The sequence below is a fragment of the Alosa sapidissima genome, chromosome 22 (genome assembly GCF_018492685.1).
Source record: "Alosa sapidissima isolate fAloSap1 chromosome 22, fAloSap1.pri, whole genome shotgun sequence".
NCBI lineage: Eukaryota > Metazoa > Chordata > Actinopteri > Clupeiformes > Clupeidae > Alosa > Alosa sapidissima.
The window spans coordinates 27,090,586-27,117,566 of NC_055978.1; the positions used below are offsets into that span (position 1 = coordinate 27,090,586).

At 43.9% G+C, this 26,981-nt stretch overlaps 2 protein-coding genes across 9 annotated transcripts in view; both read left to right on the forward strand.

Annotated features, from left to right (window-relative positions):
- Positions 1-3,427: 3,427 nt before the first annotated feature.
- Positions 3,428-17,392, forward strand: fbxo11b (F-box protein 11b). 4 transcript variants are annotated; one of them, XM_042078179.1, is made up of 23 exons: positions 3,436-3,903; positions 5,886-5,952; positions 6,805-6,932; positions 7,021-7,102; positions 7,325-7,469; positions 7,609-7,738; positions 7,949-8,032; positions 8,345-8,477; positions 9,341-9,447; positions 9,602-9,713; positions 10,013-10,119; positions 10,863-11,000; positions 11,374-11,591; positions 11,789-11,969; positions 12,102-12,224; positions 13,491-13,576; positions 13,673-13,749; positions 14,182-14,325; positions 14,513-14,623; positions 14,830-14,937; positions 15,426-15,534; positions 15,640-15,738; positions 16,025-17,392. In XM_042078179.1, exons 3-23 carry the CDS (start codon positions 6,825-6,827, stop codon positions 16,152-16,154), a joined length of 2,532 nt encoding a protein of 843 aa, XP_041934113.1. In that variant the 5' UTR covers positions 3,436-3,903; positions 5,886-5,952; positions 6,805-6,824; the 3' UTR covers positions 16,155-17,392. The 4 variants fall into 4 exon arrangements, with proteins under 4 accessions (XP_041934112.1, XP_041934113.1, XP_041934114.1 ...); XM_042078180.1 differs by having other exon boundaries at positions 5,886-5,942; XM_042078178.1 differs by lacking the exon at positions 5,886-5,952 and having other exon boundaries at positions 3,428-3,903; positions 7,337-7,469.
- A 2,754-nt stretch (positions 17,393-20,146) lies between these two features.
- foxn2b (forkhead box N2b) overlaps positions 20,147-26,981 on the forward strand; it is a 13,233-nt gene continuing 6,398 nt past the window's right edge. Inside the window, exons 1-2 of one of the 5 annotated variants that reach the window (XM_042078182.1) lie at positions 20,147-20,649; positions 26,685-26,981. The exon at positions 26,685-26,981 is cut by the window's right edge and continues 287 nt beyond it. In XM_042078182.1, coding sequence (XP_041934116.1) covers positions 20,529-20,649; positions 26,685-26,981 — 418 coding nt within the window. In that variant the 5' untranslated portion in view covers positions 20,147-20,528. Of the gene's footprint in view, positions 20,650-23,479; positions 23,542-24,999; positions 25,384-26,682 lie in introns of those variants that run through there. The other 4 variants (XM_042078181.1, XM_042078183.1, XM_042078184.1 and 1 more) reach the window with 4 other exon arrangements.

Consider the following 26,981-nt stretch of genomic DNA (forward strand, 5'->3'; position numbering starts at 1 on the left):
ATAAAGTCTGGACACTCAGGATTGGGAAACCTTTCCAATACTAGCATGCTGACGGGCGTAGACACAGCTTTAAGTTTGAAATTATTAGTCCAGCCTAACCAATTACATTGATCAGGGATTCCTGACAATAATTCCCACTTGTATGTATGTATGTATGTATGTGGGCCTACCTTTGCTGTAAATAAATTTACACATTCTTCCGACTGCAATCTGTATTGTTTTCTTTTTCACAATGCTGTAAAAGTTTGTTTGTTTTCTTTAAACTGCAATGATGTCTATCTCCTAAATACATATTGCGATGCACTCGGACATCTTCAGTAATGTTTCCAGGATTCATCGGGTGTTTCAGGTCTCTAAACATCATACACCCTCATCCGGGCGACCCAGCCTGAGCAGCACCTCTCCACAGTTCACTCCTCTTTAGCCACAGCCATCTTGAGGACTTTTCTGCTGCCTCAGTGCTGCGACTGGCCTTCCACTTGTAGGCACCTATGATGCCAGGAGATGGTATGCCCTGCCACTTGTAGGCACCTGTGATGTCTAGGAGATGGTATGCCCTGCTGAGGGTTCGCCCCGCAAATCCTCTGCAGCCAACTTCAATGGGCAGGCACCATGTCCTCCACCCTTGCAGGCACCATGTCCTCCACCCTTGTCTGCGGCACTCGTCTGCTAGATCAGTGTACCTGCCTCGCTTCCTCACCGTCACCTCACCTCCTCCATCCAGTCATCCCAGGGGAAAGTAAGCTCCGTAATTACCATTTGTGTTGTGGACATTGACAGGAGGATCATGTCTGGCATCAGTGTGGTCATTGTGATGGCCTCTGGGAACCTGAGCTGCTTCTCCAGGTCAACCCTCAGCTGCCAGTCATGGGCAGTTGCTAGGAGACCTGACGAAGCCCTTTGCTGTGGTCTGGGCTTCTCTCCAGCACCTGGTTGCGACACCACTGATAGCGGGCATCTCCCAGGGCTTTTGGGCACCAGCTGAGAATGTGCTCCAGGGTCCCAGCCCCAGAACACAAGAAGCAAGCGGCGTCTCAACTTTACCCATAAATTGACTGGACGAGGAACTTGATGTGCTGAGGTTCGGCTCACCATAAGTTGGACCAAGATAGTGTACAGTCCATTGCCTGGTTCCAATGCGTCCAAGCTCCTTGCGGTCTCATCCCCACTGCTCTGGTGGCCCATTCCTCGTCCTCATACTTTCCCTCATCTCCTGCTGGACCAACTGGTGTCTGGATCTCCCCCTGCTGCTGATCAGGTTGGGGCACGTTGGTGGGTTGCTGAGCCCTTCCTGACGCCACATGGCCCACCAGCATCCTGTGCCGAAGCTGGGACTCGGCCTGCTCCACTGCGGGCTGGGCTTTCCACTTCCTGCCTGTACAACAATTCCGCCGCAAGCTATCTTGGGATCCCTGGCCTTCTCTAGCATGTCTGACCATGAACATGAACCAAATTTCCCTCATGGGATCAAAAGAGTATATATACTTACTTATACTTAATTGTAATTCGATAATGATGATTTCAGAAATGCACCAAAGCGACTGAGAAAAACTGTAACAGGAAACAGTTAGCTAACAACACCACAAGTTTTGATAGGCCTACATAGGAGGATTTGTTTGTCTGCTTTGACAGTTTGATCTTTGAAGCCCAAACTGCCACCTTTCATATGTGTTGGCCATGCATTGAAATACTATATTACTATCTGCGGATAGGCCATGGTTGGAAATAATATAGCCTAATTGATGTAGTGTATTTATGTGTGCTGTAGCCTATGTTTTAGAATAGGTGGTGTGCGCTCCTGCACGCTTGCATGTTCTAATGTAGGCGTACTCCTCATGCACCTATATTCCAATTTATGCTACTTTATGAATGAGAGAGACTGTACTAATCCCTCATATCTCCCCCACATACTGTGCCCTTGACAAAATGGAAGAGCCATCTCTTTTTTTTAATACTTAAACAGAAAATTGCTTGTGTGAACTTGTTACTTTGTAAAACAGAAAATGACTTGTGCAATTAATAGACAGTGTATTAAGTTAAAATAAATATGAAAACTAAATATATACTAAAACCATAACTACAAACACCAATTAGGCTAACAGATCTCAACTGTGACCCCTTTTTTCAGTTAGGCTAGTGAAACTAGAAATTGGATAGGCTACTGTCACTGAGTGAAATGTTTATGTGTGATGGGCCATAATTGCTATGTGGTAAGTGAAACTAGTTCAAATAGGCTATGAGTTCATCTGATAAAACATATTTTCATTGTTTGTTTTTTTGACAATTAATGTCAAATAAGTGGGAAAGAATGTGGCTGATTACAAGAACGTTTAGAATTATAATATTTTTACCTCATCTTCGGAATTGGTAGACGATATTTAGCATTAAATTCTGATTACATGCAAAATCAAGGTATCATCGGAAAGCTTATTTTCCACTCTTTTGATAGGTGTTTCTAGCATAAACTATCGCGGAGATATTGGACAGATTTCAACACTATAATTCAACCATTCTAGTATGATTGCGTGCCCTTAAGTCAGTAGAATGTTGGAAGTTGAACGTTCTGTTCTATGGAATATCTGGGTTCATTGAATTCAACATGGAATTTTAGAACCTTGCATTGTTGCTAACAGAATATTCTGTTAAAATGTTCAAAACTCACCTGCTGAAGGGTTTGTGCAATTCATTTAGGCCTACAGTGTATTAAGTTAAATAAATATCAAAAAAATAGTTGTAGTTAGTTGTCTAGCTTTTGCACCCAGGTTGTGATCATTGAAGGTCCTATAATTTCTGGGTCACAACCTTTTACAACATTCCTGTGATTTTTAGACCATAATAGACCAATAGCCTACCTCATTAATAATTTGTTTTCTGTGTATTCCCGATTTTATGATGGAAAGACATACGGTTTCATTTTGAAGAATGAAGAGAATCATAGGGCAGGCTTCCCTGTATTTCGCAGAACGCTGCAGCCTGAAAATAAACTTCAGAAGTTTCCCCCTGCTGCCTTCAGCCAATCAGATCATATGCATAAGATTGGTGGGAGGAGCAGTAAAAACATCTGTGAGAGGGCACCATAACAAAACTTGAATAAATGCTCATTTTGGTGAGGAAATAAAATGGTAGGCTATCCGTAAAAGGATAAGATACTTGCAAAGTCATGATCGTAAATTGCACATAATAGTCTTGTACAACTACAAGGACCACCAACACAGCTTGTCTTCCCTGAGTGCCACAAAACTAGCATGCCCACCCACTAGGCTACTCCCTGGAGGGCAGTGTTAATGTTATCCAACTATGAAGAATAAATTGCCCCTCAGATTGTACCACTCAATTGCTTCGTCCGTTTTACCTGTTAAATTATGATCTGCGGTTAAGCAGTGTTGCTTTTATTAGCTGAATGTTACATTAGTCTTAAACTTTTTCGAGTCAACAGCACTAAAGGAAAGGGTAGTCTACTCAAATGTACGTCAGCCTTCAGTACTTGAAGAAAGCATTCCAACTTGGAGCTGTAAGGGGAGACAGGATCATACTATTCCATTGGTGGATACGGCTCCCTTGTGATTTTTTTCTCCTTTCTGTCCCCGTGTGAGTTAATGGCTCCTCCTGCTAAAGAGAGAGACGGAGCCCGTCCAGAGGAGCAAAGGGGGGAGCTGTCCGAAAAACACAAATAACACCCCGAAAAAGATCTGATCACTATCGCAATAGTCTTTATGATTCTCAAAAAAAGACAACGGATTTGGATCTAGGGGTCCAAAAAGCAGGAACGAACGTTGGAGCAAAACATTCTATTTTTTAAATTACCAACTCACCAAATGAACTCCGTCAGGGCAACCAACAGAAGACCCAGGCGAGTATCGAGGCCGCGCCCGGTGCAGCCGGAACGGAACAACGGTGAAAGAGGTACGACGTGTCATTACAAACAGATGCATATATACATACTACTACTTCGTTATACAATAATATCGGGTAATTTTCTAAATTTTTTCTTTCCCCTGTAAAGGAGGTAGGGAACCCCAAAGATCTCGTTTCGTAGCCTTCTTGCCAGGCCGCGCTTTGTTTGGCTTGACTGACCACAATCACAGCTATGCTAATGTTCGGTGGAGTCAGTTTATGTACAGCTGAGGCAGTTTACTAACATTCAGATGAAATGTGTAACGTACACAATTAATAACATGGTCGTGGGTTGCTATACATTTGTTGTTATAGAGCTGTTGTGCCTTTTTGTTGTGTACACAGACTACTAGTTTGCGTTGCGTAGAAGCTAATAGCTATCTAACGTTAGCTAACGGGACTGCCATTTTTGGGGTGTAGTTTAGCTTGCTAACTACCTAGCCTGAACGTAACATTAGATATGATGGTGTTAACGCAAGCTACTATTTAATCAACGATTGCTTGCCTCAGCCTTTTGATTAGACAGTGGTTAGTCTAGAATGTGATTTTCTTGTAGCTGTTGTTATTAACACGTCTGTCACAACCTTGTAGTTCCTTGCAGTTTAGAGGCATGTAAGGCCAGTCTGTAAGTTTGTAAGATATCTAAAACAGCTAGCTTGCTAGCCTTTGGGTCTACACACAATTGCTAACGGGCCAGCTACTGTAGGACTAGCTGCTAACAGATCTGGCTACGCAGTTGTGTATCCATCTGCCTAAACCACGGTAGGAACATACTTTGCTACCATAAGCAGGGTATGCCCGGCTTACCCAACATGGAATAGTGGGGCTTGGAAACGGTTTTGCACTGCCTAAGTATGTAGGCAGCAGAAACACTACGCAAATGCTAGTTTTTACTCAGCTGCCTTTGCTTTATGGTTTCCTTGTTCTAATATGAATCTATTCTACGCTAACGTTAAGCCAAGGTTTTCCTCTGTTGCGGATGTGCATTTGCGTTGATCAATCAGAAACCTTTGTCTTCACATCTCAATTGTTAGGGATCGTTGGGCACAACAGTCGCCAGCAGATAAAATAATGTATCAGTTGCAAATGTCATGGTTGCAATTGCAAATCTGTATCATAGCTAGGTACATCAAGAATGCTTACCCTTTTTAACATTACTCATTGATCCAATAATGATTAACGTTAACATTAAATGTCAACATTGCTCATGGAGGCACCTTCTGATCAACCACTTTTCTGTTGCTAACATCAAATCTACACATATTTCGGTCAGCTAACAGTGTGCCGGTTCCTCAGTTTACAAGTTTAGATTATTTTTGTCATTGGGCTCTTGGCCTCAAACAAAGGAGAATCTAATAATTAGGCAAAGTGGCCACAAATATCCTCTTCACATTTATAATCACGTGAGATTTTACATTATAGATATAATCCATGAATCACTGTAACTAACTAGTGTTGTCTGTAGACCTCCTTTGTTTTTGTTAGAAGCAGTGTGGGCACCAGTGCCTTGTCATTTCACACCACTTCATGTTAAACTGTTTGAGAGTGTTTGGGGTGCTGTTTTCTCTCCTGCATAAACATAATCTTTGTTGAGGGAAAGGTTTGGGGAGAACTACTGCTCTTGTGGGTCTGATGCCTTATTTGAAGGGCCTTGTATAGCCTATCTGAATAAAATCCAAGTGATATATAAACTCTTCTAAAAGCTGACACAGACTCAAATCCTCTTTGCTCATTTTTACATAACTATGTGAAATGGCACCTAGATTGATGAAAAGAACAAAATATCAATGCCAGAACACATTAACTCCTCAACCTTCAGGCATTTTGACCAAGGGAGTTCAATGCCCATAGCATTACATGATTACATCACCTTTGAGTGGTGCATCAGACAGAACCAAGATGGATGTTTTGTGATGAATTTTTTTTATGTAGTTGAAAATGCAGCGGCAGTGTGGAATGTCTCACGTGTCACCTCTAACTGTTGTCTCCAGGTGCCAATATGCAGTAGAGAAGGACAGACAGTAGCCTACAGGTGATCAGTACAACAGGTAATCACAGGTAGGTAGGGAGGTGGTGGTCAGGTGGTAGGGCCTGCTTCTGTTGAGCAGTCCATGTGCCAAGGCTACAGAGGATGCTAGCTGAGCATAATAATCTGAGGGTCTTCAAACAGTATCCACTCAGAGAGGTAGGATTACTAGTTCAACAGCTCCTGAGCAAGTATAGTGCTTTCTAAGCCTCTTTGCCTCTTTATGTAATGGTAACAGTGCAGTTACGTTCAAAATACATGCGTTTGAACATTCATAAACATTTTCACATTTTCTTTGCCATATGCATATAAAACAAAGAGCCTTCAGGTGACCATATATACAAAAAAATCTTTGTAGACTTGGCTGGATACGTGTGAGGAAAACAGTGAGCAAACTATCAGAAAGTTCTAACTGATCTCATCCGTGTTAATCTTGTCAAACTAGTATTTGATCAACATGGGGCTTAAGGGAAATCTGCCCAAGCTACACGTCTTTGGGAGGACCGGGACTATTAATGTTCTGTGGGTGTCTTTAGACAGCCGGTCAGTGTGTATGAATGTGTGCCCTCAGCCCGATGGCTTGAGCTATTTTTACTGTACCCATCACTGTAGCTGCTAATCCATTTGTGCCTGTTTATCCAAGACCCCCACCTGCTTGAAGTGGGAGTTATTTATTTTTGGGTGTGACCCAGGGATTAGTCCATAAACATTGTTTTGTCCATTCAGCTAAAAGGCAGACCTGAAATTGTATTCATTCAAAATGATTTACTCCTTTTTTGATGCAGAATTTTGGATTAACTCACTGTCTCTGTCCAAGGCAGCATTTCTCGTTAAGGCTACGAATACACGGGCTAATAAAGCATTTGGTCTCTTTCTCTGTGCAGATGAGGACGTGCCTGCAGATATGGTCGCAGAAGAATCCGGTCCAGGAGCTCAGAACAGTCCGTATCAACTCCGCAGAAAGTCCTTATTGCCCAAGAGATCAGCGTGTCCCACGAAGAGCAGTATGGAGGTAGGAAGATGCCGCTGCGGCCTGTTATTCTCTTTCTCCAGCATGAATCCCACCACAGGCCCTTTAACCCTCTTATGTGTCTGTCTAGGGTGCCTCCACATCCACGACAGAAACGTTCGGCCACAGAGCGAAGCGAGCTCGTGTGTCTGGGAAGTCCCAGGACCTACCTGGTGAGTCAGTCGCACCAGGTCCGTTTCCGTAATAATGTTGGCTACTTTGAGCCACTCAGACACTTGGACATTCACTAGATACTGCACCTACCAGAAAATGTACACAACTACAGTCATCGTTGGTGTATATATGTAGGCTCAGGTCTGATGTACATGCTGTGCTTTTTGAGGTGTGGATATACATTTGCCACCTGGAGCATGACCACTGCTATTCTCTTCTAGCGGCCCCAGCAGAACAGTACCTCCAGGAGAAGCTGCCAGATGAGGTGGTCCTGAAGATATTCTCCTACCTGCTGGAACAGGACCTGTGCCAGGCGGCATGTGTGTGCAAACGGTTCAGCGAGCTTGCCAATGACCCCATCCTTTGGTGAGTCCTCTTCTCTCAGTCCTCAAGGGAAACCTTGACCAACTGGACTGGTGTGAGGTCCCATTGCTGAGATGAGAGACTGGGTGATAGGCAGACCGCTTCAGTGCTAAAGTCTGCTCTGCTCCTTCATGTCTTGTAGGAAGAGGCTTTACATGGAGGTGTTTGAGTACACGCGTCCCATGATGCATCCGGAGCCAGGGAAGTTTTACCAAATCAACCCTGAAGAATACGAGCAGCCCAACCCCTGGAAGGAGAGCTTTCAGCAGCTGGTACGCTCTCCTGACTCAGTGTAGAGACTCTCCCCTGCCCTGCCTCACTCATATGTTTGTGATTACTAATGGGGGGAAAAAAGCCTCGCAGACTCCAAGCTCTGCGGAGGGATCCTGATGTAAATACGAAGCTTGTTTCTCTGGCTCTGCTGATGGTGCAGATGCCGACTTCATGGTGAACATTCTGCTTGTGTTTTGTTTTGCTTTCAGTACAAGGGTGCACATGTGAAGCCGGGCTTTGCGGAGCACTTCTACAGCAATCCCGCCAGGTACAAAGGGAGAGAAAATATGTTGGTAAGCAGCCTCATATTTTATTTTCCTAAATTGTACAGCTTTGCTTGCCTGCATTCACAAATGGTCTGATATGGTTAAGAGAGCTATGGCATGATTTATGCACTTTGCCATCCAGATCAGATAACTTATAACTGTTCAAACTCCCATTGGATGACACTGAGATATTTTCAATTTTGCATGGACAATTCCATTTTAGAGATGCAATGAACAAGCTCAATTGAGTCCTGAATAAAGAATATAAAATGATATGTAGGTGATGTCTATCATAGCAAAGCGCTGGACTAAGACTAACCGGATCCCCTTTGCTTGCAGTATTATGACACCATTGAGGATGCGCTGGGTGGAGTCCAGGAGGCGCACTTTGACGGCCTCATCTTCGTGCACTCGGGCATCTACACAGATGAGTGGATCTACATAGAGTCCCCCATAACCATGATCGGAGCAGGTGCGCATTTAGGCTATTACGTTTATCAGTCAGTGTGCTGGATTATTCCCTCTGTTCGCTTATCGAGTCCAGGGCCGTTCCTTTTTAAAAGTCAAAGGTATTTAAAAGTCAAAAGGGAAATGTCATTGGTGAAATAAATCTCTCTGCCTTTGCTGGTCTGTACATACTGTTTTGTTATTGTAATGGCATGACATTGACAGCAGAGCAATTGCTGTATGTAGATCTGTTTGTAAATGTAAAAGTGCCAGTTAATACAATGAGTGAATACAAATCTCTATACAAATCTCTATTTCCGTGGTGTCCAGTGTGTTAATACTGTCATAATACTTAGAATAACAAACACTTCCTCTGGGTTACACCTTTCTTAACAATGCTGGGGAAATGCCAGCTTGCCTGCAGCCGGCCCGCATACGAGGCCAAGACACACTGAGCTGCATAGTTTGAATACCCAGTGACGTGAGGTTCATGACATTTCTGCCTTTTTTAACCAAAAGAAAATATTTCAAACAACACTGTACCCTGTGCTACTGTAGCGTGTCCGAACTGCATCAGATGCAAGCGAGCGTTAGTGACCAGTGACCACTTGATTGCTTTGTTTTCAGTTGGAATGCCTGAACTGGACGCTGCGCGGCACACAGTGCAGTGCGATGTGCCGTGACGCTTTGAGCAGAACTTTTGTCGGATGCCCCGTTTCTATTTTCTTTCTATCACTCTCGTTCTGATATTTTGAACGAGAAATATGACCCAATAGAACTGCATGTTTAATGTATTCAGAGAGCGCTCAATGCTATGCCACAGTCAGACGCTCACATGCAGGTAGGATAAGCTGTTAGATTTTTAAATGTGTGTTTGTTTCTCTTTAGCTCCAGGTAAAGTAGCTGATAAAGTAGTGATCGAGAACACCAGGGATTCCACCTTTGTGTTCATGGAGGGGTCAGAAGATGCTTATGTTGGCTACATGACCATCAAGGTACGTAGTGTGTGAGCTGAATGCAGCAAAAACTGTATATGCCTTTCCTACCAATATATCAGTGTTCTCCCCCGTATAGGAATCCGTTTGAAATGACCCCATCAGCATATAAAGTGAATGCCCGATTTGATTCCTGTCCTCTTCTCATTTATAGTTTAATCCAGACGATAAGTCAGCCCAGCACCATAACGCCCACCACTGCCTGGAGATCACGGTCAACTGCAGTCCCAACATTGACCACTGTATCATTCGCAGCACCTGTACAGGTAGGCTAACAAAATGTTTAGATGACCTCATGCTGCCCTCATGTATGTCTCTCTTGTAACAATTGTACACCAACGATGGGTGACTATGGTGGGGAACATTATGCACATTGACAAATGTTTTTGTCTCTCTCTCTCTCTCTCTCTCTCTCTCTCTCTCTCTCTCTCTCTCTCTCTCTCTCTCTCTCTCTCTCTCTCTCTTCCTGTCTCTTTCTCTCTCTCTCTCTCTCTCTCTCTCTCTCTCTCTCTCTCTCTCTCTCTCTCTCTTCCTGTCTCTTCCTCTCTCTCTTCAACCCCCCCAGTTGGCTCAGCGGTATGTGTCAGTGGCCAGGGGGCATGCCCCACCATTAAACATTGCAACATCAGTGACTGTGAGAACGTAGGCCTATACATCACAGACCATGCACAGGTGAGTACTCATTGCTGTCCAGGTCTAACACATGAACACCACCTCAAGGAACAACTCCTTCTTGACCTTTCACCCCAGAATGTACCATATGAACCTCTGTTACCTTAACAGTAGAATAGTGAAGTTGCATTGAAGATCCTTGTGTCTAGGCTGTTGGCATTTGACATTTGCCAGACATTTTGATATGACACTCTGTGATGGTGTCTGTGTGCTGTCTTGGTACTGTTAATTCCAACATCAGACTGTTGTAACATTCCCCAGAAATAATGACCGTGACATTTGGTGGTGTCTTTTTGGAGTTGATGGTTCTCGAGCCAGCTCTCCTAATGGGCTGACCTAATCCCCTCAGGCTTCTCAGTGAATGCTGCCAGCCTCCTTTAGTGCTGTGGCATCTCAGCACTTCTAACTTCTCTTGTAATCTGAGTGTAATCTGCTCCTAGACACCAGAGAGTAGCGATTTAGTGCTTAGATAAACCTCTGCGTAGTGGTCAAGATTGTGTTCCAAGTAGGTTGTGTGCAGTGAGGAAAAAAAGTCAAAATATTTTTGGAGACCAAATTTATGACATTAAATACCTTAATCATAACTTAATGTATTATTTAGTTATTACATTTTTGATTGGTGGATGCCTACTCTCAAAACAAATATTTGGACATTGTTATTCGTCAGTAATCCAGCAAAAACTTGTAAGTGGCGTTCAGTGTTATGAGTTTGTCTTTCTCCATTTTGTGTCCTATTCTTGTAGGGCATATATGAAGACAATGAGATCTCCAACAATGCCCTTGCTGGTATCTGGGTGAAAAACCATGGGAACCCAATCATCAGGCGGAATCACATTCATCATGGTCGGGATGTAGGCGTCTTCACATTTGACCATGGCATGGTGAGTTGAGTTCTGAGTCCTCCATGTGGATGTAACATTATGTCTTATCTGTTGTTGCATCTCCGAGGGATTAATTGTTGTTAAACACCTAAAACCTAAAGTCTTACAATGGTCCTAATCTTTTCATTGTTTTCTGTAAGAGCACGGCTCCATGTGTGTTAAAAAGCTTTGAGCTTTATGCTACTTGTATACTGAAAGGTTACTTATTTTCCTGTGAGTGATATGTGGATGATGGAGTGGAGTGGCCATAGCAGGCAGAACAGGGTCATCTGCCCTCTCTTCCTACTCCTCACTGAGTTACCTAGTTACAGGATGAGGAAGACCAGTAGCTCAGACCCAGATTGGAGTTGTGTGTCTTTGTCTCCCTCTGCAGGGCTACTTTGAGAGCTGCAACATCCACAGGAATCGTATTGCTGGCTTTGAAGTGAAGGCCTACGCTAATCCCACCGTGGTGCGCTGTGAGATCCACCACGGCCAGACGGGCGGCATTTATGTGCACGAGAAGGGCCGGGGCCAGTTCATCGAGAACAAGATCTATGCCAACAACTTTGCTGGCGTTTGGATAACGTCCAACAGCGACCCCACCATCAGGTCAGGGCACACACTTCTAGATGCCTTCGGCTGACCAGTTATCCTTCCTGCCTTTTAATTTGTCCTTGATTTTCTTCCTGTTTTGGCTGTAAGGTCCATGGGGCCATTAATTGATATTCTTTTGCAAGGCCAATGGCGCTTTGATGCTGAAACTGCTTTTGATGCATCTCAAAGAAGTCGTGTCATTCTCGATGCAGGGGGAATTCCATCTACAACGGGAACCAAGGAGGCGTGTACATATTTGGTGATGGGAGAGGCCTCATCGAGATGAATGACATCTATGGCAATGCACTAGCAGGCATCCAGATCCGAACCAATAGCTGCCCCATCGTCAGGCACAACAAAATCCACGACGGCCAACATGGAGGCATATACGTGGTGAGTGTGTCTATAGTTAAACCCATCTACACACTGAGGTGTAGTAAACATATCACAACATGGACATGTACACAATAGAAAAGTGTAATGGTCAGAGGAGCTAAACCTGCATGTGCGTGTGTGTGGTTTTAGCATGAGAAGGGCCAGGGCGTGATTGAGGAGAACGAGGTGTACAGTAACACGCTTGCCGGAGTGTGGGTGACCACGGGGAGCACGCCAGTCCTCCGCAGGAATAGGATACACAGCGGCAAACAGGTAAACCCCTCCCATCTCTCTGTCCACACCTCCCATTCTCTGTCTACACACAACCTTGTGTCCCAGTGATTGGATTTCAAAATGTAGGACTGTAAGGGATCGACGTTGCAAGCATCTGCTTCTCACTTTGTCATTTACTCATGATGGTGTAACTTCGCGTTGGTTGTTTTTGTCCTCTTGGTTGTTTTATTCACATACGTGTAGGGATGTAACGGTATGAAAATTTAACCTCACGGTTATAGTGACCAAAATGATCACTGTTTTCGGTATTATCACGGTATTTCTAAAAGTGTGTTCAATATGTTCAGAAAGCACTGATAGGCCTACACAAGCTGAAATAGTTTCAAGAAGTGGCCCGTTCACTTTTTTCTTCATGTTTAATTGGCTATGTGCTTATAGCTTAACTTACCCTACCATAACTTGGTTTGCTATTTCTGTTATTTGGATGCAATGAGTGAGACCAAAGTAAGCGTTCAAAATAAAACTTTAGGCTACTGTTTTCACCTGATAACGTGAGTGGAATGGATTTAATGTGAACGCGAACATAAAAAGATGCAGAGTGGCTACATGATACATTGCACATTTTGCGGTGAAAATGTTCCGCCTTTTAAAATCAGGTGTAGCCTAATCCGAATCGTAGTTAAACCCATCAATTAGACAACAGAATCAGTAGGGTACCAGTTTTGTTCCAGTGTACCAGGCCTACTGTATGTCAAAAGCAGGCTCGGATGAAGCTGGGAAGGATTAAACACACGGTTTCCACACCGCGGTAATCAACAGTGATAATCATGATGTTTGAAATGAAAACGGTAATTATTATCGTCAACATTTTTATCACGGTTTACCATTATACCGGTAATCATTACATCCCTACATACGTGTTTCATGAGCCTTGAGGTGAAGCATGCTGGAATGCATTAAGAGCCGTTCACAGCAGGAACGATAACTATAAAGCTAACTATAACTATAACAATAAAAGCATCCACACTGACCAACGGTAAAGAAAGTATCTCCTCATCGATGAATGCGATTACTAAAATTTGATGGATTCTGATTGGCTGCCAGCTTTTTATCGTTATCAAATTCGCTCTGAAAGTGATCCCCGATATCGTTCTTCATGTCGTTATCTTTATAGCTTATGTGTGGACATCGTCATTCATATTAGCAAGAACGATACACGTTTGCCGTTATCGTTATAGTCAGCGTTGTTGGTGTGAACAGCCCTTTATTCTTGTCATTTGGTAATGAGTTGATATTTTTCTTTAGGTCGGTGTGTACTTCTATGACAATGGCCATGGAGTGCTGGAGGATAATGACATCTACAACCACATGTACTCTGGAGTGCAGATCAGGTACATGACCCCTGCCTTTCTGAAACCCTGTGGCCAAACCCACTCTGTTCTGTGTGAAATAGAGGTGGCTAATGGGGTGAACCTCTTTGTGTGCAGGACTGGCAGTAACCCTAAAATTAGGCGCAACAAGATCTGGGGTGGGCAGAACGGTGGCATCCTTGTCTACAATTCTGGTAAGTGAACAGATTTTACACCCAGACCGCATATATAATCACTGGTTTTACATGAGTGCTAGATGATAGCCGTTACATGTACCTAATGTCAGTGTGTGCAATATGTTGACTAATCAATCTGCAAATATCAATGTGAATGAATCATGATGGACATCATGCAGTTTGGACCTACCATGTTGCTGGTTTCCAAAAGTCATGCTAGCTCCCCTGATACCGGCTTGGAAGCCACAGCAATTTGAACTTAAGTTGTTCATCTACAGTATATCCAGTACAGTGTTTTTTAACCTGCTAGTATTAAAACTTACATCCTGTGTGCGCTGTTCTGTTTCCTTTTTTTATTCAATGTTGCTGTAACAATATTTGTGCTGATCTCCATTTGACATTTGAGGACAATGCCTCTCAAACAACAGTCCTCATTGTGCTCCTCTGTAGGCCTGGGATTCATCGAGGACAATGAGATCTTTGACAACGCTATGGCTGGGGTCTGGATCAAGACGGATAGCAATCCTACACTGCGCAGAAACAAGATCCATGATGGCCGAGACGGCGGGATCTGCATTTTCAATGGTGGAAGGGGTAAGATGCGCATGCAGAGTTGTGTGCAGCTGTGTTTGGTGTGTATAAATGTACTCTGTGTGTGTGTGTGTGTGTATCTGAGTGTGTGTGAAAGAGACTGCTTTTGTGCATGCGTGTTGTTTGAATGGCCGTATGCATTGTTTGAATGTATGCTTTCTCTAATGAGCTCATCCTCTGGCGTTGACAGGCTTGCTGGAGGAGAATGACATCTTCCGGAACGCACAGGCTGGCGTTCTGATCAGCACCAACAGCCACCCTGTCCTGCGCAAGAACCGCATCTTTGACGGCTTTGCTGCAGGTCAGTGGTCTTCCTGCTGGCGTGTTTCCAGGGTGACGGTGGAGAGCACCAGCATTAGCTCAATTGAGCAGCATTTATCACACTGACCGCGCGTCTTGCTTGTTTACTTGTAAAGTGGTTTAGACCAGGGTTTAGTTTTAGTGTGCACTCACTTTTAAAATCATGCCATCTAATTTGTGCAATTTGGCTTTTTGCTTCCTTGCAAGGCATCGAAATAACAAACCATGCTACCGCCACCTTGGAGGGTAATCAGATCTTCAACAACCGCTTTGGCGGTCTGTTTCTTGCATCCGGTGTCAATGTCACCATGAAAGGTATGAGCAGAACATCTCACCTGACTTGTGTTTTCATCCTGGGGTTGTCACTTGTAAATGTGAAAATTCAAACTCAGATTTCATTTTCAGCTTTGCTTCATGCATGATTAAACTTGTGAATTAATGTCATGATAGAGCTGCTCTAGTAAAGTTAAAGTATTCAACACAAGTGAAATGGTCTACTAGGTGGAACGCCAGTGGTCAGGCAAGCAGGGCTGACAGCAAGAGATCTTTCTAATTACTTTGTAGTGCTGAGTGCTCTTTTGTTCAGAAGCTAACCTTTTGTCCTAAGGTTTGAGAACTTACCAATTTAAAGCACATTGCACACATTACATCGGTCAGAACACCTGTACCCATGTGTTTTTAGACATTTTTACTTTTACTGTAAAAGTTCAAATCCACTTGCACACGTTCAAACAGGATTTTTTTAAAAGTGCCCATTTTCCCACCCAAAGGCGTCATGCATCCACATCTTGTCCTCCCTGCAGATAATAAAATAATGAACAATCAGGATGCTATAGAGAAGGCGGTGAGCCGAGGCCAGTGCCTGTACAAGATCTCCAGTTACACCAGCTACCCCATGCACGACTTCTACAGGTGAGCACTGAAGCGGTCATCTGGATCGAAACGCAATCATGTGTTTGGAGGACGGCAGTGTTAAACAGGATTGTATGCTTTTGTGTCTTTTTCATTTCCTCTCAGGTGTCACACTTGTAATACGACGGACAGAAATGCTATCTGTGTGAACTGCATTAAGAAGTGTCACCAAGGACACGACGTAGAGTTTATACGGCACGATAGGTGAGTCTCCATCTGTCCCCCCCCCCCATACCAATGGAAGCAATGTAGTGTACTGCAGTGGCAGGGTGTAGCTGTTACTCTGTGCAGCTGGTAGGTGGAGCAAGATGTTCTAGATTTTGCCGGCTATTTCCATAGTTTGTCAGTTGAAGTGACAAAAGCAGGACAATATGGGAGTGCGCAGCTCCACAGCAGCTCCAGTGTCAGTTTGCAGTGCGTACTGTCTTATCTTCCTGCCTAATCCCTGTAGACCCAGCCTAATTCTGTCTGTAATCCAAAAACGTTCCAGGTTTTTCTGTGACTGCGGTGCGGGAACGCTGTCCAATCCGTGCACGCTGGCGGGAGAGCCCACGCACGACACAGACACTCTGTACGACTCGGCGCCCCCTATTGAGTCAAACACGTTACAGCACAACTGAGCCCTGTCCCGCCCCCCCGCCCCCCCCATTCCCCTGTTGGTCCCTCCTCGGCCTTGCCGACACCCGGCTGCCCTCTGGACATGAGCTTCTGCTGCCCTGCACCCAGAAGGACTCTGTAATGACTGTCACACGGGAGGGGGGGGGGCGGGGGTGGGGCTGGGGGACCCTAACGAGAGCTGTAGGAAGGAGCCAGAATACGGGGGAAGCTGTGCCCTCGATGTCCCAGCGCTGGTGGAAGAGACCACACCAGTGCTCACTGCAAGGCGCATTGGACGTCCAGAGACTTGCCTGACCTTTCAGCTCAGCTCCATAAAGTGGCCTTTGGAACAAACTAAAGGTGGGGAAGAGCCGCTAAGGGGAGGGACAGCAGGACGTGGACTCAGGCCTGGAGGGGGATAGTGGAGGAGGAGGAGGATGTGATTCCAGGTGTCCATTGGGGTTGGGGCATAAGAAGAGACTGTCACTGCTCCCCACCCCACCACCACACCCTCCTTACCTCTCCAGTGTGTGAAGAATCGACTGGAGGAGGCAGAGCTGCAGTTTTGTACAGAGCCCATGGCAGAGGCTAAAGATGCCAGATCTTCCCCCCCCCCCACCCCTGGTAGAACAGGGGGCTACCTGGACCGGATGCGAAGCCATGGGGACATGGCCACCGTAGCATCTGTTTCTTAGGCAACAGAGGCGCTGGTGTTTATGTATGTTTAAAGAAAAAAATGTAATAATAAAAAATAAACAACGTGATTAGCACTTCTGCCTTTTTAATATGGTATTCTGATCAACAAATATGATTTAATGCTTTCTCATGTAGTTTTGTATTTTCCAGCAAAAAAAAATCTTACTGTATTTGAATGTCTTTTATTTTATTATATATTATAATTATTCATATTGTTATTAATATTTTTTTTTTGTTGTCGTTGTTGGCACACCATAGGCTTGCTGTCATCATACTCTTGTCCCAGCAGTTAAGTTCTTTCTGTGAAAGAGGATTACTGCAAAAAGAAAAAAAAAATTGGAAACTGAACACTAAAGTATGTCCTCCAGCTTTGTAGTGTTTGGAAACGGTAGGCTGTGTTTGGTTTGTGATGTAGAAGACCTGGCAGTGTGTTTGAAATGGACAGTGAAAGTGTGTGTGCGTGTGTGGATGATTTTTATTTACGCTACCCATGTTACTCTTGTATGTTTTTCTCAACTTCCTCTCACATTGTGGTCATGTCAAATTAAAATGGGCAGTTATTCAATGTAGTGTCTTTCTTTGGAGGACTTGGAACTTTGGAATGTTGAATCCAACATGATTTACCTCAGAGATGGAAAAAGCCAAATGAGATGAGAAATGTTCTCTGTCAAAATGTGGTGGAAAAGGAAAGGACCTTGTAGCTGACAGAGTTGCTACTTGTCGCATTAGCTGACATTTATGTTATTTTATGTTCAATTATCAACATTTTCACAATAGTGCGTCCACATCATACTGCAAATCCTTACATGACACATCTGCGTTTCACTAGGTCTGAAGACCTGTCCGATTTCCGTTCTGTTTCCGTGTGTTTTGTGTTGAATGGTATGTGTTTCGAGGGTGTCCACAAAGATGCCATGCTGGAGATTGAGATTAGTGATCTAAGACAAGTATCCCCCTCCCCCCCCCTGCTCATCTGTGTGTACTGTTGTGACTGTGGCTCCTCATGCAGCCTGGACTGTATGCATGTACCATAACATCTAGACTTAATATATTGTGAAGTATTCAATAACCATTATGTAGATGCTAGAATTAATTGAAAGGGGTTTAATTTCCTAGAAAAACTGGTCATTTTAAGGAAATAAACTTTATTAGATCGGTGTTGGTTGTGCTTTATTGGTATATATATATGTATAGACCCTTTCAAGAGAGTTCCATTATCAGCATCATAGTTGGCCCCACAAGACTTCCTTTTTAACATTCCATATGTTATCTTAATGCAGAGGAAGTAGATTGGGGCCCAAATAGAACGTTCAAGCATTGTTTTTGTTTTTATTGTTGAAAGGGTCTATATGCACTGGACTGGTAATTATTAACAGTTACTACGCATCTTTTCAAATTGGAGGATTTATTTACTTGCAGCACCTCTATTGGATGGTTTACCCTGCTACCCTTTGCCAGCTGTTTTGTGGAGCTTGGCCAATGCTCCTGTATTTGTTGTTCTGATCGATTCTGAATCCATCTGGTTCTGCAGAGTTGTATGAAGTAGCGAATAAGCACTATATGTTCTGTCGGTAAACAGGAGATATGAGCCTTAGGCTGAGCCAATTACGTGTGTTTCCTGGAGAGTTTTACTGCCACTTCGCCAGCTCTTTATTGCTATAGCGATAACACCACTGTGCTGGTATTGACATTGTTCATAAATCCGGGGCTTTACAGAAAAACTAGTAAATACGGGAGTCCGCTAGGCAAACAAGCCCAACAAGTGGCCTTTAGACACAGCTATCTCTATGGGCATGCCAGCAGGAATGGCAGACAACTGGACAATTACACACATTCTGAATGTATTATTTGTAGTTTCACAGGTCATTTGGCCCAGTGAGGTCTTTCTGTGATCAACAACTTAAATCAGTGTTCTAAAGTGCACAATATTTACAATCCAAAACACAAAATATTTGTTCTGAGTGTGTTTCTTCGGTGACAAAGTTAAATGCCTGATGCTGCTTGTGCTGATGCTGAAACCCATATTATGTGACAAAGAATCCGAGACGACCTCATCTAAGGGCATCTACCCAAAGGCATCAGTCAGTGAGACCTAAGGTGACATAGGATGTCCTGTGGCATGGTGAAACAATACCTGAAACAACCATACATAAGGTTAAGTATCTTTAATTCACACACACACACACTTAAAGTGGAGAGGTGGTTACACAGAAGTGGAGGCTGTACAGCCCAACAGCATGGCCTGAGGCCTTGTTTGCACACACTCCATGGCCTTGAGGTGCTTATCTCAGCCACAGAGCACGAGTTAGCACGATGGTTCGGACATTAAACCTCACACCCTTTGGCCTCTCCCATTCAAATACTGAAAATATGAGAAGATCCTTTAAACCAACTGAATGATGGGAGAGATGTTAGAACAACATAAATGTTGTCCCTTAACTGATCATATTCTCTGGGACATTTTGAAGCTGAAGGGTTTTGCTCTGAAGCTGCGGCAAAGTACTGTTGAATACCAGTAGTTCAGACCACAGTGGACCTCTCCCTGAGTTACGGCCAGGCCATATTTTGCCCAAAGGACAGTGATTGGGTCAAAACTCTCCATGGAGCTGCCAGAGGCACTTCCAACTAGATCTGAGATGGGAGGTCATGTTGGTTACCTGACAAAATGAGGAGAGAACTGAAGTGGGATTTATTCTAATGTTTCACCACTACAAAATCATCCACCCTGTGATTCATTAACCATATTAAGGCATGTTTTTACACTTAAGCACCTTCTGTACAATATATAGCATATTAAACATGTTGTTCCCTTTTCTTTGATTTCGGTGTGTTTGATTCTAAACCAGCATACATGTGTGTTTAGGTATCTTCTCAACACTGGCATGTTTGTTGAATTCCCCTTCACCCCCACTGCTGTCTGTAACCCCCTCTGTCTGGCTGTTGTCAAATTTTGATGTTATGTAATTGGGCTGAATTTGGTAGTGATGTATTTTAGGCATTAGGCATTTCAGACATTATGACTGCACTACTACTACCTATTATTGCCATTCCAATTGACTAAGAAGTTGACCCCATATTTGATTGCGTCAAGAATACATTAAAATACTAAATTAAAAACACGACTATCAGTAACAGACCATAATGGCCAGGCCAGCTATATAAAGCCAGCTTAATCTGTGGAATCCCTGCGATGCTATGGAACACAACACACTTATGTAAGTGAGGGCGCTTGCTTCATTGTGTAGCAGACCTACGTCACGTCATGCAATTCCATTTCAGAGTCTGCCTCCAGGACTCCCTCGTCAAAATGACGCACTATGTTTGACCTGGTTTTGATGCTGCTTAACCCATCACTTCCTTGAAAATTCTGTCCGCCAAACTTATTTGGATACAAACGACTTTGACGTCACTTAGGCTACTACAGCTAAATTTAGAGAATCTAAAATTATGAGAGAATATGAGTTTTAACAGAATGTAATACTCCAAGCTGCATCAACGCCTCTGACGCCAGTAAAGACTGCACAGAACTGCGCGCACGGCGCAACTGCTTAGCTCTGCTAAAAAAGTGCTACTGCGCTGCGGCAGTTGTCAGGGGATATCGGAGAGGAGGGGGTGTGATTGGCTGAAGTGGCCTTGTTACCTTGGCGACGGCAGGGGGGTATCGTAGCGTTACCGTGCAGCGTGATCTCTGCGCTGCGTGGATGGAGGAAGCAGCTGCAAAGCTTTTGACACAGTCGGCTGCAAACGAAAAGCAATTGCATGAACACACAGATTCTTTATCATCTCTCCTCGCGGACAGAGTCTTGGAATGCATGAATGTAAGTAAGAAACTATCCAATTTTATTCTGATATTTTTAACACTACTAGCCATGTTGGATTTGCATTTTGAAAGCCTTGAAACTATTTTAAGATCAACAAAACATGCGCTGGTATATTACCTAAGGACTTATGTTGACAAGTGTATACCCTTAAAGCTGTATAATGTTTCGTTTCTTTAGACATTAAATAGGTTATTATTTGCCATTACATATTTAATCGCATTTTCCACCATGTGACTGAACTTCGATGTGCTTGTGGAAGCACACGTTGTGTTTTCTGCCTGACACGAGACGCAAAGTGGTGGTCTCCGTGTTAGCCGCGAGCTCACAGCTTGACGTTCTAATTTATTACGCAGCCTATATTGTTTTGAATAAGATTGGACAAAATACGCGGGTTCTTTTTACAAGTGAAGCAACTAGCTTTGACAGTGGTTGTTTAGAGAGAGAGACCTCGGTTAGCAAGGCATTAGCCAGTTTGTTAGCCTCAATGTATAGGCTAATGTTGCTCGTCAATACACATTTATGAAAATGTATTCCTCCTGACTACTTATGTACAATGTTTATTGACATAAGATAACATGAACTTCAGGTTGCGTTATTCAACAAAAATAGGTAGACTTCTACTTGATTTGTCAGCCTATATGTCGATTTAGTTTGAGGAACTTCTTTTTCCCATGGTCGGTCAGAGTCTCACTGTAAACTCGACAGCGCTTTTCAACAATGTATCCGTAAAGGTTAAAAGTGAAGGTTAGAAAGATATCCATTTTGTTTCGAATGGAGACTGGCGAGAATCTAGGGCAACTATGTAACAAGAGAACGGAGGGTGGGGGCTGCTATTTTGTTTCCTTTTCCCCATTGATTTCATATTCTGCCACCACTGTTTCAATCACAGTTTTTTTTTTAGTAAAGCGATTCATGCTTAACAGTATAGGGTGGTCAAAATGGAGAGTTAGAAGTGAGCCTTCATGTGTATTTCCGGCAGAGCTGGCAGCTTATTTGTGTGAGTGACATTGACACGTGGTCAAAGGCACCGCGTAGATGAGCGATGGCCGATGGAAAGGGACGAGTAGGCGACTTGTTTCCGTCGTTCTGCTCTGACTGTCACATGATCATGTCATTTAGTTCTGGTTTCATGCCTCTGACTGTTTACCACTCACGACGAGGGCACGGCCGACATGTCAGTTCGTGGTCAGAGCTCTAATTTGCCTTCACTTTTTGTTCCTTATAGGCTACTCTGAATAAGGGGTATTTTCCAAATTGTAATTCAAATCCATAATCACCACTTCGTAATTGAAGTTACCAGCTTGTTTTGTATGAATTACTGACAACTATGACACCTGCCTTAAAAAGTGTTTATAATGCAGTATTGGAACCATAAAAGATTTTAGCCTAGTTATTTTGATCTTTCACTATGTCTGAGCTACTCTTATTGAGTGCCAGTTTTGCATAGTTTAACCCTGAGCCAGCTGTGTGTATTTATTTCCAGCCTCTCTTGAGGTCTTCTGTAGGACAGGGCGAACAATCCCCTGCTCAGTGCTCTCCTGACACTTGGCAGGGAAATTAATTAGTCTCATTACAACCCTCACTGTGGCAGATATGATCGTGTGTGTGTGTGTGTGTGTGTGTGTGTCTGTGTCTGTGTGTGTGTGTACCGCGCGCACATGTGCATATGAAGATAGTTGCTACTGAAAGACTGACAAAGTGTCGTGCAGCACTTCTTGTAATAAACAAATTATTGGGCTTCTTGGGACCCTGATATCCTGATATTAATCTGCCATTGACAACCTCTTCACTGCCCTCTGAATTTTGATGTCCCAGGTCGGACTGGAGTGTTGCATAGAATTTGATTAATTGAAATTGGCACAGGAGTCAATACAGTCTCACATTAATTTGGCAAATGTTCTACATTTCGACTCTTTTATGTTCTACATGGCCCCACCCCCGCACCCCAAAACCGCTCACAATAGCTCCAGCTGCATATGCCTTTTCTGTTGTCGGGCCTCCTGTTTGGGGGCCCCCAGTGGCATAGCTAGTGGCCCCAGGAGGCTGCAACATAGGGGGTTGCCATAGTGACGTGGGGACACGAGAGACTGGTAATGTAATGACAGTGGCAACTGTGAATTTGAGCAGCAAATGGCCTGGATTTCAGTCCCCAGTCCTCCCTCTTTTGGCCACGATGCCTCTGTTTTGTTCTCCTCTCGGTTATCTCTTTCCATTCTCACTGTGAAACAGTTGGTTGTTCTCTCCTCCAGTGACATTGCACTACATTAATCTGACTGCTGTTCCCAATACTGGCAACTCACAAGCAGGAGGATAAAATCAGTGTTTTTCTGAAACCAGTTGGGGACAACTCGAGGCGGAAAGCACAACAATGGCAGGAAATACATGGGAGTGACTAGCATCCATGCTCCTCACTGCTACGCTACCAGGAAGCCATGTAGTTGGGGAACCTGTGTGCTACATATCAAGCAGTAAATCAGAGAATTAGTTTTGTCCCAGAATTTGTATTGGTTCTTTTGGTTAAATGTGTGTACGTTTTGTACTGAGTAGTGGTTTGAAATGGCAGTAGATTCTGTGGTTGTAGGCTTTGAGATCCCAGCTCTCACAAGCTTTTCATGAGCAGATTTAAGAAGCTTGGGTGTTTAAACGTGACCACATACCCACACACAAGGGAACCAACAAGAGATTCTTTGTTACCATGAAGTGTTAGCCAGACTGACCACAACAGGTCAGTGATGTACAATGGTGGTGGTACGTGATTATAAAAATGATGATGGTGGAAAATTTAAAAAAGTGATCAATAGTAATTCCGTCTCTCCTTTTTACCCTGCCTTGACGGTTGGAGTTTGGTGTCCCAACCTAATTGAATAGACTCTAGACAGTCTACTGAGGGAAATTGCACAGAAGGAGATAGACAACATTCCAGGATTAAAAAAAGACTGGGTGAGGAAGCTGGATGTGGAAATCTATGGATTTGTTGTCTGGTCAGAGCAGCCTTAGCACAAGAGTTACAGAAAAATGAGAAAGGAATAGATGGTCTTCAGTGAGACATCAATCAGATCAAATGTGTAGAGGTATTGTCATATACAGCAAGTCTCCTTTAGCAGGTTGAATACACATATAGCAAATTACAAGGATATTGTTCAGGTTCATAGTCACTCTGAAGATATGTTTTTTTTATTTTTTGAAGGATTATAGGCTTGGCCTACATCTCTAAAAATCTTGTTATTGTCTTCTTGTCATATTATCTCTGTCTTTTGCAATATTGGGACATTTAAAATAATTTGATTTTCAGATCAGACTTTCAGTAGAAACACTTGCAAAGTGCTGTTCCGTAATAGGAAACAGGACTGTTTGAAGGAGACAGTGTGCTCTTTGTCCTTGAATTGTAACATAACCTATATGCCAAATATATTACCTAGTTTTTTTTATTGCTGGATATAGTAACATAAGTATGCTTCCTGATAAATTTGCTTCCAATGTAGGTTGGAAAAAGTATATTGAGAACATTCATGTGTAATTTGCTATCAGAAGCAGCATATCTGAAAAGCTTCGGCATGCTTCATTTGTAGTTAATGTCAGAGGTCTTCACCACCTCATGTCTCGCAGGCTGGGTCTGGCACCCTGGCCGTGTTGAAGACGCAGGCTGTTCCCATGCAGGGAAAACTCGAGCAAAAGGAGGAAAATTCTGCTCACTGGTGATGAGGGGGATATGTTGTGGAAAGAGAATCTATTTTTAGAAAATGCTCCTTGCTATAAATTCCCCCTCACATTGTTAAACGGCAGGCATCTGGGGATTCTGTACAAATGATGTTAAGTTGCACATACCGGTATGTGCTTAGTAGACTCAATGTAAATACCAAAACATTGATACACACAAACCAGTACACAGGTCTTTTATATTGAGCTAATCATCATATCAAGGTCAGAATAAATGATTGTATTATTACACATTGACCCAAAAATGGGTGGATACTTGCACAGTCATGTTTAATACAAAAAGACCATTTTAGGTATTGACTGCGTGTGGGTTTGTGTTTGTACTGTAAAGGTGCCCCACCCGCAGACAATAGTTTAATGGGCTTTTGTTTGTGTGTTTGAAGTGGCTAAAGGCTGTAAGCACTGTGTGTGTGCGTGTGTGTGTGTGTGTGTGTGTGTGCATGCGGGTGGAGGGGTATGTGTGAACAGAGAGATAGCAGCATGCTAATGATCGGGCAGTAGAGGCGCTCTGCTTTGGCTTGCTAATGGAGGTTAATGAGGCCTTTGCCATTGTTAGGAGTCTTTTTGTTTTGGTGTCTTTGGGGGACTGTAAAAGCACCAGCAGGGTTATCACCTTGTGGAAGAGGACACGCTTTTCTTTACTCTGGCTGTACAAACATTTTTCTGGCTGTACAACCATTTTCAGTAGTTCTTAGGATTGAAATCACATACTGTACAGCTTTATTACTTTAAGATGTTCCAGAAACAAACTATTTCATCCAGTGAGGTTTTTTTGACGTTCCAAAGAAAGATGCCATTTATATTTTGTACCACAGTAGTGTGGTGTTTTGCTTCTGTGTTCTTGCTGTGTAAAAATTGAATACTGAGGGATTGGATTTCAATGCAATCCCCATGAGAACAGGAAGTCTGAAAGAGGAAGATGCTCTCCTCTGTCGCTGCACTTTCCTGAGAAACCTGAAGAGAGGGATGGTCAGGGGAGAGGAAGAGAGCGAGGAAGAGATTCAGAGGAGCACTTAAGGTGATTATTTATTTATTGTGTGGTTGCCAGGGCAGTGGCAGATTTTAGCCCATATATGGCTAGTTGGAGTGGCAGCCCTGCTGTACTCTATAGAGATGATTTATTTATTGATATTCAGCAGGATTCTGCTGCCACTGCTCCATTAGAGGGGGCCGCTGGGCTTCCGTGGTGGTTTCAGTGAGACCTCATCATCTCCACACAGAGACAGACCTCTCTCTATACCTCACTCAGCCCAGAGACAGACCTCTCTCTACCTCACTCAGCCCAGAGACAGACCTCTCTCTACCTCACTCAGCCCAGAGACAGACCTCTCTCTGCCCTTAGACACACAGTCCAGGGCTGTCTATCAGGGGAGTTGAAGGCACTTAATGGCCCTTGGCAACATTGTTTGGCCATCTCTCACCAGTCTTTGATATTGAGTGTAGCGGATTGAACCTAAGCACACTGGTGATCCTTACTCCCACGTCTATTTGTATGGGTATTTATGAAAGCTTCATGTCAAGGTGGCAATAGTAGTCGTATATGACTTCATATCAGGTCACTGTGTGTGGGTAGTGTGTGGATGGTGATTGTATGTTCACAGTGTGCTGAATGTGAGTAGCCTGCATGCTGCTTACAGGCTGTCTACTCCTCTGGCATCCGACCGGCCGTGGTGCGAGCTGGCTCCACACAGAGAGCAAGATTAGAGCCGTCTCAGGCACTTGACTGGACACCCAAGAGGCCCTTCACTAACTGCTGAGAGCTTCAGAAAGGCCCTTCATCTTGTGAGCCCTCAGAGGAGAGAGGTGTGGGGAGGAGGCCGAGAGCTAATGTGGAGGGAGACTGTTGCCTGCCAGTGGGCTGTCATTAGCTAAATGAATGGTTAGAGGGAAACACATTCAAGACCTGTCTAGTAGTGCTTATAAAGGTAGCCTTTTACCTGCTGACTGAAAGCACATTTAGTTTCCCTTTTCCATAAAGGTGTACTATGGCAGTAGTTTAACTGTGGTGGAAAATGTAGGCTACATTTTGCGCTAGTATAGTGTAAACTGATAATGGAAGGTACCCACTTGACAACCCCTGTGAAAAACTCTCTTTGTTGTTGTTGTAATACTGTAAGTATTAGTATGGTGGTTGTGTAGGCCAGGTTGTTGGAAATGATTACTTGCATTTGACATTGTGAGGTTTGGCTGCTGTGGGAAGTCCCATAAGGGATAAGTGAAAATCTGCTGTTTGTTTATCACTAAAATTATCACTAAAATCCTTTTTTTTTTTTTTTCATTTTTCTTTCCGTTCTCTGTTCCTGTCTTGTCTCTCCTCAGACCCTCCGGGGTTGATGGGCCCGGTCGTCGGCATGTCTCCGGATAAGAAAGCAGGGTCACCAGGGTCGCAGGGCGGGGCGTGCGGCGCCGGCACGCTCCCCGAGGCCGAGAGCGCCTCCAGCCCACTGGCCACCAGCCTGGACCGGCTGGGCCGCGGCGGAGCGGCGGGCAGCGGTGCGGTGGCGGAAGGCGAGGCCACCGAAGACGAGGAGCTGACCAACCTCAACTGGCTCCACGAGAACCTCCTGCAGAACTTCAGCCTGGGCGGCCCCGAGGACATCGAGGGCTCGGCGGACG

Excerpts from the sequence above, each read along its gene's own strand:
- fbxo11b (XM_042078177.1), top strand. The coding sequence starts at position 3,816 with ATGAACTCCGTCAGGGCAACCAACAGAAGACCCAGGCGAGTATCGAGG. Across the intron at positions 6,933-7,020 it reads CCACGAAGAGCAGTATGGAG|GGTGCCTCCACATCCACGAC; the intron begins GTAGGAAGATGC and ends GTGTCTGTCTAG. Across the intron at positions 8,033-8,344 it reads AAGGGAGAGAAAATATGTTG|TATTATGACACCATTGAGGA; the intron begins GTAAGCAGCCTC and ends CTTTGCTTGCAG.